We start from the raw sequence: 11025 nt of genomic DNA on the forward strand, positions 1-11025 counted from the left end.
TTGGTTACCAAGGGCGGGGTGGGCGGGGTGCGTTTCACGGGACGAAAGCCTATCACGTGACGATTGATCTTTAGCCCCGGACTCTTGTTTGTGCAACTCATGACGTCATTACGAGTGCCCACACAATCACGTCATTAGGAACTTCGTTGTTCTCCTCGCTCCATTTTCTTTACCTCTGCTCCGTTCGAAATGGATGAAAGATGGAATACGCACGTGCGTCCCTTTCTTCCCGACTTGCTTCAGATTCTTCTGCCCCTCGCTCTCATTGATCGCTTTTATGCCGTCGCCCTCATCACTCTCGAAGAGTTTGAGAAGATCAAAACGTACGACAATACAGAAGGATCGCGAACGCTTCTTGTTTCGATTTTACCGAGAAAAGGACCCGATTCGTTTGACCGATTTTTGTGCGTTTTGAAGAAAACCGAAGGACAGGAACACGTCGCAAAACTAATAATGAAAACGAAAAGGACAAATGAATACGATAAGTGTACGGACCGAGTGGAAAGTGAAAAAATAATCAAGGAATTGGAAAGAGAACTGAAAAAAGAGAAAGAAGAGAGAGCGAAAGAGAAACAAGAATCAAAGAAGGATAAAGTAACTATCATTGGTCTGAGAAATAAGGTAAGGGCGTATTTAAAAGAGAAATTGAATTTTGGGTTTGTAATTGGGTACGTCAAGATTGGACCTTCGATGGAAAGTTGGCTCAAATGGGAGACAAGCAAACAAAACATGCCCCTCTTTGATTGTTATCCATATGGGCGTGTGGCTGAAATCAACGGGATACTACATGTTGGTTCTGGGAAGAGAATGTTGCAGTTGAAGGAGGGAGCGTGGGAGGGAGAAACTCATCATTTGGATTTTAAAATAGGGAGTGTCTTTGAATGTGAAGGAAAAGGATATGTCATGGACGGGGGCGGTCCCTTTAGAGAACAATGCACGAGTATTTACGAATGGAAAAGTGAAACAAGGCATTTGGAATTATTAACTGAAATACCAAATCAATATCGACTTAAATACAGATCAGCAATTGGACACAACGGGAAGATTTATCTTGTGGGAGGAGGAAAGTGGGGGAGTGATGAAATTGATTGTTTTGATATTAGTAAGAGAGAATGGAAACCAATAAAGAGAATGAAGAATAAACGATGGCACTGTTCATTGGCTGTGATTGATGATAAAATGTTTGTGTGGAGGAGGATTGGGGGCGGAACATTCAGTTGAATGTTTTCTAATGAAGGAAAGAAAGTGGATTGATATAAGACCAACTACAAGGCAATTGTGTCAATTGTCATCATGGAATGGAAAACTTGTTGCAACAGGAGGATTGTACGAGAGCAATTGTGTTGAATTGTATGATGAATTGTCTGGGGGTTGGCTTCCATTGCCATCAATGAATGAGGGACGAGTCGATCACGGTGCATGTACAACAAAAGACAATCAACTAATTGTAGTGGGAGGATTTTGTGCTTGGGACTCAGTTGAATGTTTGAAAATGTAAATGTGTTTAGGACTTAATTAATTAATTAAATTTCGTGTTTTTGTGTCGATCGTTCATCGTTCATTTCCGCGGAGATTGTAGAGATCGAGTGACTGGCGTTCGTCGAGTCGTCGAGTGAAATAAAGCAAGGACTTCTATAGCGCCAAAAGAGACAAAAGGAGTACAGTACTAGACTACTTGTAAGTGCACAGTGACAGCGCGCATGATCAGTCACGAGTTCGGCTTTTCACGGTACACTTCGTCTTTCGACTTTCGGTACGCCCTTGCGTAAGCTTGCCGTTCGAATCGGACAATATGGCCCCGTGCACCTCTCTGCCTTTCTATGCAACACTCAGTTTGTCTTCTTTCTTCTTTCACCAGTTGGCTTGAAAATGATGCGACAGATGACGCTGTGGAGAAGTGTCTCGGCGGCCCAACGTTGGATTCCTTGTGGTGCAGCTCGCCCCGATCCGCCGTCACGTGTCAACATTCCGGCCAACATTCCATCTCTGATTCCACGCAGTCGGATTCGCGCACGTGTTCGTGAGTTGATCTGCTTACTCTTCCTTTCCGACTCTCATCTACAATTTTTCGTTTAGCCTTTCGTTTCCAGGAAAGGCCCGCTTGCCTATATATGCCATTGCGTCATCTCTCATATTTGACTCCAGGTGAGATATCTACTTGTAGGTCTATTGATAATATCAATGCTGTTGTTTGATTATTAGGAATGCAACCGACTCAGCAGCAGAGGAAATATTTCTCCTCGGTTTTCAATGGCGACAAGCAGAGAAAAATACTGAAGGGTCAGAGATTTACTGCTGTGTCTGAGGAAGGCTGCATCTACGTTGATAAAACGCCTCTCATCAAACGTCTCCTCAAGATGATCAACCGCGGCACTGGAGTCTTTGTGAATCGACCTCGCGGCTTCGGAAAGAGTCTTCTTGTGAGCACATTGGAGGAATACTTCAAAGGAAACAAAGAAGCGTTTCGAGGAACGGCAATTTACAATGATCCGGAGGTGAAGTGGGAGAAATGGCCCGTTATCAAGTTCGATATGAGTCGACTCGAAGGGTCTACGTTAGAGGAAATCGAGTCATCGTTAGTCAATTTGGTGAGAATTATGTGAACGATGTAATGAATGCCAATAAATAACGGTTGTTGTTGCTCTTGTTTATTTAGTTGTTTGACATTGCTGAGGATAAGGGAGTCAAAATTCCTACTCGCGGATTAAAGCCCATTCCTATATCGATGATGATTCGCCAATTGTTAAACGAAACTTATGATAAGGAAGGAAAGGAACTTATTGTCCTCGTTGATGACTACGATTCACCAATTGTGTCCAATTGGGTCGAAGGTAAAGAGAAGTTGGCGGCAGAGTGCGAAGATCTTCTGTGGGACTTCTACACACAACTCAAAGCGGCCTCGGGTATCATCCGACTACGCTTTTTGACCGGAATCTCCCGCTTGCCAAAAGTGAGTTTGCGTTGCCGCTTGACTGACCTAATACATATCGACGATGATCCTCATCTTGGCGCGATTCTTGGATTCACTCGAGAAGAACTGAAATCGACGTATTCTCCTGAAATTGAGGTTACTGCAGAAGAGCTCAAGATGGAAGAGGATGAATTATTAGATGCAATCACGCAATATTACGGCGGTTACAATTGGAACGATGATAATCTTCCTGCCTGTCAAGTTCATAATCCATATTCGATCAACGAGTTTTTCACTCGGAAACTACTTCTTCGTTACTCAACGGAGTGGCCTGCGCTATTACGACGTGCCGCCGATTCTTTTGATTTTGTTCGTTTCGCTGATTTACTGAGCGGAGAAGCGCCGTACAGCGGCTTTTTCTCTTTGCAGAACCCATACTTGTATGATCACGACATACGGTTTCTCCTTCGGGACTATGGTTTTCTCCGGCGTCGGCGTTCTGCTGAGAAGGGATTGGGCATTCCTTTCACAAATGAGGAAGTGCGAGAGCACTTCCCTGAACATGTGGCTCACTGCTACGGAAATGAGTCTATTAGCTGGAATATGAGTGTCATGCTGACGAATCTGTTAAATACAGATGTTCCTCTTTTTGCAGCAGCATTTGCCTATTTGTTGGAGAACATTCCGGCTGATGATACGAAATGGAAAGAAAGAGGCGACGATGAAGCAATGCGACGAAAGGAGAGATTCTATGAGTCAATGTACGTTGCTGCTCTGCAACTTTTCGCTCCGAATTCTTCTTATGTGGGATCCCGAGAGGTTCTCGAAGGAAACGTTAGACCGGACTTGGTCTTCATTTCGCCAGAATTCGCGGCAATGGTATTTGAATTCGAAAAGGATCCCGAGCGTGTCGACGAGGGACTCGAGCGAATAGAGGAGAAGGAATACATTCCGAAGTACGGAGAATATTTAAAAATGAAAATGAGAGAGGCAAGGAATATGGAAGAACACCAGGAGTGGGGAGAGATATTGAAGAAATGGGAGTCCGTTCCTAAATGGGGAATTGCAATCAACGTCAGCTTAGATGAAAAGAAAAAAATGGTAACCAAGGCAACCTCGATGGCTAAGGAATTCCCGTTCTGACCTCATTTGTGGTTTGTGAACCGTTCTGTGTTGATGCATGATGTGTGATGAGTTAGTGTCAAATGACGTCAGACAGTCAGAATGTAAGTCACCTAGATTAGATTAAAGTAAGGTCTTGATTTTCGCCAATAAATCACTTTACCATACACCCGAATAAATAAATAAATAAATCACGTGGTAACCAAAACATCCGCCAACGATTGAGAAAGGGAATGGAGTCCACTGGAGCCTGACGTTGGTGAGGAGGAGGAGGGAGAAAGGGACGGCGAGCCAGCTGTACTATTTGTGCTTGGAGTCGACAAAAGGAATATATCCTGGCAACGATTGTAGACGAAATGAGGATTCGTGTATCGTCTTCTAAATCACTTTGACGTGAGTGAGCGCGTGCACGACGACGAGAATGAAACCGTCGACGTTCTCCGTTCGCTTGCGTCGCACGCGAACACGGTCTTTATGCTGACACGAATTCCGAAAAGCGCTTCGTGACGAAGATCCATGCAGTCGCTCGCTTCGCCGGGGACGGGGGGTCTTTCGCGCAGCGATCCTCATGAAGGCGGATTTAGAGTGTCTAGACGCGGCGAAGTAAAGGAGACCCCTCGAGTCGATTCCCCTCGAGTCGATTCAGGCGATTTCCCGCCTCTTCTCTTCATTTCCGATCAGCAAAACAACACGCCGCTGCCCTCCGTTTGGGGAGCGTTTCACCAGAGAGTCGTCGAGTGAAACAAAGGAGTCCTAAGTGCACAGGCGGCAGTGACATGCAGCGCGCATGATCAGTCACGAGTTCGGCTTCTAACTGTACCGCTACTTCGTTTTTCGACTTTCGGTACGCTGCACATCGACCTTGCGTAAGCTTGCCGTTCGAATCGGACGATAGGTTCCCGTGCACCTCACTGCCTTTCTATGCAACACTCAGTTTGTCTTCTTTCTTCTTTCACCAGTTGGCTAGAAAATGATCCAGTTAGTGCGACAGATGACGCAGTGGAGAAGTGTCTCGGCGGCCCGACGTTGGATTCCTTGGGGTGCAGGTCGCCCCGATCCGCCGTCACGTGTCAGCATAGCGTCAGATTCGCGCACGTGTTCGTGAGTTGATCTGCTTTCCTTTCCGACTCACATCTACAATTTTTCGTTTAGCTTTTCGTTTCCAGGAAAGGCCCGCTTGCCTATGCCATCGCGTCATCTCTCATATTTGACTCCAGGTGAGATATCTACTTGTAGGTGGGGCAGCCTTTCATCCGGAAATGCGCACGTTTTACACAAAGCGCTCCAAATTCTAAATATTATTGATAATATCAATGCTGTTGTTTTATTATTAGGAATGCAACCGACTCAGCAGCAGAAGAAATATTTCTCCTCTGTTTTCAAAGGCGACAAGCAGAGAAAAGTACTGAAGGGTCAGAGATTTACTGCTGTGTCTGAGGAAGGCTGCATCTACGTTGATAAAACGCCTCTCATCAAACGTCTCCTCAAGGAGGCCCACCGCGGCACTGGAGTCTTTGTGAATCGACCTCGTGGCTTCGGAAAGAGTCTTCTTGTGAGCACCTTGGAGGAATGTTTCAAAGGAAACAAAGAAGCGTTTCGAGGAACGGCAATTTACAATGATCCGGAGGTGAAGTGGGAGAAATGGCCCGTTATCAAGTTCGATATGAGTCGACTCGAAGGGTCTACGTTAGAGGAAATCGAGTCATCTTTAGTCAATTTGGTGAGAATTAGCTGAACGATGTAATGAATGCTAATAAATAACGGTTGTTGTTGCTCTTGTTTAATTTAGTTGTTTGACATTGCTGAGGATAAGGGAGTCAAAATTCCTACTCGTGGATCAAAGCCTATTCCTATATCAATGATGATTCGCCGATTGTTAAACGAAACTTATGATAAGGAAGGAAAGGAACTTATTGTCCTCGTTGATGACTACGATTCACCAATTGTGTCCAATTGGGTCGAAGGTAAAGAGAAGTTGGCGGCAGAGTGTGAACATCTTCTGTGGGACTTCTACACACAACTCAAAGCGGCCTCTGGTATCATCCGACTACGCTTTTTGACTGGAATCTCCCGCTTGCCAAAACTGAGTTTGCGTTGCCGCTTGACTGACCTAATATATATTGACGATGATCCCCATCTTGGCGCGATTCTTGGATTCACTCGAGAAGAAGTAAAATCGACGTATTCTCCTGAAGTTAAGGTTACTGCAGATGAGCTCAAGATGACAGAGGATGAATTATTAGATGCAATCACGCAATATTACGGCGGTTACAATTGGAACGATGATAATCTTCCTGCCTGTCAAGTTCATAATCCATATTCGATCAACGAGTTTTTCACTCGGAAACTATTTCTCCGTTACTCAACGGAGTGGCCTACGCTACTACGACGTGCCGCCGATTCTTTTGATTTTGTTCGTTTCGCTGATTTACTGAGCGGAGAAGCGCCGTACAGCGGCTTTTTCTCTTTGCAGAACCCATACTTGTATGATCACGACATACGGTTTCTACTTTGGGACTATGGTATTTTCCGGCGTCGGCGTTCTGCTGAGAAGGGATTGGGCATTCCTTTCACAAATGAGGAAGTGCGAGAGCACTTCTCTGAACATGTGGCTCACTGCTACGGAAATCCGCCTATTAGCAGGAATATGAGTATCATGCTGATGGCTCTGTTAAATGGAGATATTCCTCTATTTGCAGCAGCATTTGCCGCTTTGGTGGAGAACATTCCGGCTGATGATACGAAATGGAAAGAAAGAGGCGACGATGAAGCAATGCGACGAAAGGAGAGATTCTATGAGTCAATGTACGTTGCTGCTCTGCAACTTTTCGCTCCGAATTCTTCTTATGTGGGATCCCGAGAGGTTCTCGAAGGAAACGTTAGACCGGACTTGGTCTTCATTTCGCCAGAATGCTCAATGGTATTTGAATTCGAAAAGGATCCCGAGCGTGTCGACGAGGGACTCGAGCGAATAGAGGAGAAGGAATACATTCCGAAGTACGGAGAATATTTAAAAATGAAAATGAGAGAGGCAAGGAATATGGAAGAACTCCAGGAGTGGGGAGAGATATTGAAGAAATGGGAGTCCGTTCCTAAATGGGGAATTGGAATCAACGTCAGCTTAGATGAAAAGAAAAAAATGGTAACCAAGGCAACCTCGATAGCTAAGGAATTCCCGTTCTGACCTCATTTGTGGTTTGTGAACCGTTCTGTGTCGATGCATGATGTGTGATGAGTTAGATGTCAAATGACGTCAGACAGTCAGAATGTAAGTCACCTAGATTAGATTAAAGTAAGGTCTTGATTTTCGCCAATAAATCTCTTTACCGTGGGTCGCATTGAAATGGCTGAATAAATAAATAAATAAATAAATGAATCCCGTGGTAACCAAAACATCGAACATCCGCCAACGATTGAGATGACGTTGGTGAGGAGGAGGAGGGAGAAAAGGGCGGCAAGCCGGCTGTACTATTTGTGCTTGGAGTCGACGATTCTGACTTGAGTGCCGCGGAACGCCGTCTCGACAACACTGGCTCCGCGCCAGCGGCCAGACGACTAACAAGCATTACCCGTCGGCTTACCCGTCTTTGATGGCAAAAGGAATACAGTATATCCTGGCAACGAATCCTCAGATTAGATGTTGAGCGATTGTACACGAAATGAGGATTCGTGTATCGTCTTCTAAATCACTTTGACGTGAGTGAGCGCGTGCACGACGACGAGAATGAAACCGTCGACGTTCTCCGTTCGCTTGCGTCGAACGCGAACACGGTCTTTATGCTGACACCGATACGAATTCCGAAAAGCGCTTCGTGACGAAGATCCATGCAGTCGCTCGCTTCGCCGGGGACGCGGAACGGCTGTGGAGGCGATGGCACGCCTGGAACCGTCTTGATGGGACCTCCTAATCGCTCCTGAATCGCACCAATCTCCTGTGGCGCAGTTGCGCATATTCTGGTTGACGTCATTTCCCAAGTCCCCTAAGTCCCCGCCTTTGTTTTTCTCGCGACGTCGCTTCATTCATTCCTTGCTCTCGAATAATGGATGAACGATGGAAAACGCTCGTGTTTCCAATTCTACCTGATCTGGTTGAAATTCTCACGCCTCTTGCTCTCATCAGTCGTCTTCTCGCCGTCGGTCTCATCACTGTCCAAGAGTTCGAGAGGCTCTCTGTTCCATCGATTGATGACCAGAAAAGGTCGGAAACACTTCTTGTTTCGATTTTACCAAGAAAAGGACTCGATTCGTTTGACCGATTTTTGAGAGTTTTGAAGGAAAGCGGAGGGCAGGAACATGTCGCAAAAAAACTAATAGGAGAAGAAGAGAAACGTGAACAAAAACGTACGGTTTGGGAAAAAAGGAACAAATCAATTCGGTGCTTTGTATTTTAAACTAATTAATAATTAATTAATTAAGGTGAAGAAAAGATCACCGAATTGGAAAGGGAATTAATTAAAGATACAGAAAGAAAAGACACGACAGAGAGCAATAGAATTAAAGAAAGAGAAAGAAGAAAAAGAAGCAAAAGAAAACGAATTGAAGAAGGAGAAAGAAGAGAGAGCGAAAGAGAAACAAGAATTGAGGAAGGAGAAAGTGACTAACATTGGTTTGAGAAACAAGGTGAGGGCGTGTTTGAAAGCCAAATTAATTATTATTATTGGGTTTAATGGATTACATTTAGATTGGATCTTCGACGGGAAGTCGTCTCAAATGGGATTTCAGCAAACCAAACATGCCCATTGATTGTTATCCATTTGGATGTGTGGCTGAAGTCAATGGATTGATACATGTTGGCGAATGGGATAGAATGTTTCAGTTGAAGGAGGGAGCGTGGAAGGGAGAGAATCATGATATGGGTTCAATCATAGGGAGTGTCTTTGAATGTGAAGGAAAAGGATATGTCATGGAGGGGGGCGGTGACACTGGCGGAAAGTGCAAGAGTATTTATGAATGGAAAAGTGAAACGAGAAAATTGGAATTATTAACTAAAATACCAGATGAATATCAGCTCGGATACAGATCAGCAATTGGCTACAATGGGAATATTTATCTTGTGAGAGGGGGTGTTCGAGTTGACTGTTTTGATATTAATAAGAGAGAATGGGTACCAATAAAGAAAATGAAGTACGAACGGTGGTTGTGTTCATTGGCTGTGATTGATGATAAAATGTTTGTTGGAGGAGGGTACGGGGCGGGCAATTCAGTTGAATGTTTTTTGATGAAGGAACAAAAGTGGATTGACATCAAACCAACTACAAAGGAAAAGTGTCAATTGTCGTCATGGAATGGAAAACTTGTCGCAACAGGAGGATTGGGATGGAGCAATTGTGTTGAATTGTACGATGAATTGTCTGGGGATTGGCTTCCATTGCCATCATTGAATAAAGGACGATACTGTCATGGTGTATGTACAACGAAAGACAATCAATTAATTGTAGTGGGGGGAGACGGTGCTTCAAACTCAGTCGAATGTTTAAAATTGTAGTTGTGTTTGTAGGACCCTTCAAATAGAAAAAAATCTTTGGACGATGAAAATTGCAATTCTGAGTACTTATCTGAATGCTCGTCGCCTGCTTAAGATAAAAAAAAAACAATCGAAAACTTACCGCTTGAGTCTTCGCCTCAGCAGACTGAGTCTCTAAGAAAATTCGTCAATACAAGCCTTGTCTACCAGAAGATCTTCTGTTCAAGTGGTCAAAGGCGATTCGTTGACGATGACAGCTCTCTTGAGAGATTCGTGCGTAGATTTCAAAGTAGTAAAAATACTGAATATATACAGTATACCTACCTCTACCTACCTCTTTTCTTTTCTAACGCGCGTACACATATAGTAGGGCAAAACATCCTGTTGGTTGCTGCTGATACTGGCGACGATGGATCAAGCGGACGTGCTCGAGCGCTTCTTCGAAAGTCTTTCGAGCTGTGAAATGGATCTCGTCGGATTCAAAGCGTTGGCGACGACAATCGCGCTCGATCTCTACGCCAGCAAGGCGCTCAGCGACGACGACCTGTCGCAAATTCGACACGGCGATCCCGGCAAAGATCCGCGAGTTCTCATCGACGTCCTGAAGACGAAGGCGTCGACGAACGCTCGACTCGTCGCCACGTTCAAAAAAGTTCTCGAAAGTCAAATGACGGCCGGATATTTAGCGCAACACCTAAGGGCTCCGCGACAAAGACGAAGAACGACGCCTAGCGATGAGAGGAGCACTTCACGTGGCCCTCCACGTGACAGTGGGAGTACGAGGCTCACAAGAAAAGGTAACATACACGTGCGGCACTGTATATAAGCATTAGCCCTTATTCTCATTTCTACAGCATGCACTTTCCTACTGTTGTTAGTAGGAATTATTGCTAGTGGCGGCGGCGGCGGCTACTATTGGTTTCAACAACATGTGGAGGATCCAGGAGCGGTATCCAATGATTTGCCCAAATACTGCAACAGCGTCACCGTTTCTCCCGATCTGATCAGTGACCTACAATACGAAGTCGGACATCTGTGGCGGGAAATTGCCATCGAGCTCGGCGCGTCGGCCGGACAAATGCACGACTACGACGAATACAACACAAAGATTTCGATGAGAAGTTCGTTGACGTTTCACCGAATGATGACCGAATGGAGGGACAAATGGGGCAAAAAGGCAAATATTGGATTATTGGTCGCGGCATTGATCGACGTCAAGGCGTACGGAAAAGTGGAAGAGATAATCAAAGAGCACTGCCCTCACTGGGAATGAAGAAAGAGACCTTCTATACAGCATAGCTACGAACCTGTACAGTACGACAAATTTTTTTCTCCTTTGCGACCCTTGCTATCGTTTTTTCGTTGCCCTCTTTCCTTGTCCTTTCTTTGGCGGTACTTTGCCTCGCGCCGCTCGTCTGACCGCCATTTCTTCCTTGAAGTCGATTCGTTCGTCTCTGAATAGTCCCAAGTGTCGCAATTTGAGAAAGAGCGAGTTCATTTTGTCCGTCGGCGGATAGTAATCGACGAC

At 45.1% G+C, this 11025-nt stretch overlaps 5 protein-coding genes and 1 long non-coding RNA gene across 9 annotated transcripts; 5 read left to right on the forward strand and 1 right to left on the reverse strand.

Moving 5' to 3' along the window:
* Positions 1-110: 110 nt before the first annotated feature.
* LOC136194539 (uncharacterized) lies at positions 111-1380 on the forward strand. The gene is made up of 2 exons (XM_065983705.1): positions 111-621; positions 679-1380. Exons 1-2 carry the CDS (start codon positions 190-192, stop codon positions 1219-1221), a joined length of 975 nt encoding a protein of 324 aa, XP_065839777.1. The 5' UTR covers positions 111-189; the 3' UTR covers positions 1222-1380.
* LOC136194571 (uncharacterized) lies at positions 1013-7944 on the reverse strand. The gene is made up of 3 exons (XR_010671675.1): positions 7361-7944; positions 4056-7310; positions 1013-3990 (listed from the first exon to the last, which is right to left on the reverse strand). It is a non-coding gene; the product is annotated as an uncharacterized lncRNA (long non-coding RNA).
* Positions 1724-4178, forward strand: LOC136194455 (uncharacterized protein in vnfD 5'region-like). Its single transcript, XM_065983582.1, has 5 exons — positions 1724-1753; positions 1859-2020; positions 2077-2145; positions 2203-2588; positions 2657-4178. The coding sequence occupies exons 2-5, from the start codon at positions 1870-1872 to the stop codon at positions 4052-4054; spliced, it is 2004 nt and encodes a 667-aa protein (XP_065839654.1). The 5' UTR covers positions 1724-1753; positions 1859-1869; the 3' UTR covers positions 4055-4178.
* LOC136194465 (uncharacterized protein in vnfD 5'region-like) lies at positions 4260-7380 on the forward strand. Of its 4 annotated transcripts, none has more exons than XM_065983607.1 (5): positions 4260-4928; positions 4993-5134; positions 5186-5250; positions 5368-5753; positions 5823-7380. In XM_065983607.1, exons 2-5 carry the CDS (start codon positions 5004-5006, stop codon positions 7215-7217), a joined length of 1977 nt encoding a protein of 658 aa, XP_065839679.1. In that variant the 5' UTR covers positions 4260-4928; positions 4993-5003; the 3' UTR covers positions 7218-7380. The 4 variants fall into 4 exon arrangements, with proteins under 4 accessions (XP_065839679.1, XP_065839689.1, XP_065839675.1 ...); XM_065983617.1 differs by having other exon boundaries at positions 4260-4899; XM_065983603.1 differs by having other exon boundaries at positions 4260-4877.
* A 129-nt stretch (positions 7945-8073) lies between the features above and the next one.
* Positions 8074-9697, forward strand: LOC136195516 (uncharacterized). The gene is made up of 3 exons (XM_065984885.1): positions 8074-8231; positions 8485-8653; positions 8715-9697. The coding sequence occupies exons 1-3, from the start codon at positions 8074-8076 to the stop codon at positions 9516-9518; spliced, it is 1131 nt and encodes a 376-aa protein (XP_065840957.1). The 3' UTR covers positions 9519-9697.
* Positions 9698-9906: 209 nt separating this feature from the next.
* Positions 9907-10935, forward strand: LOC136194548 (uncharacterized). The gene is made up of 2 exons (XM_065983716.1): positions 9907-10294; positions 10352-10935. The coding sequence occupies exons 1-2, from the start codon at positions 9907-9909 to the stop codon at positions 10768-10770; spliced, it is 807 nt and encodes a 268-aa protein (XP_065839788.1). The 3' UTR covers positions 10771-10935.
* Positions 10936-11025: the final 90 nt, after the last annotated feature.

This window comes from Oscarella lobularis, chromosome 1 (genome assembly GCF_947507565.1).
Source record: "Oscarella lobularis chromosome 1, ooOscLobu1.1, whole genome shotgun sequence".
Classification (NCBI taxonomy): domain Eukaryota; kingdom Metazoa; phylum Porifera; class Homoscleromorpha; order Homosclerophorida; family Oscarellidae; genus Oscarella; species Oscarella lobularis.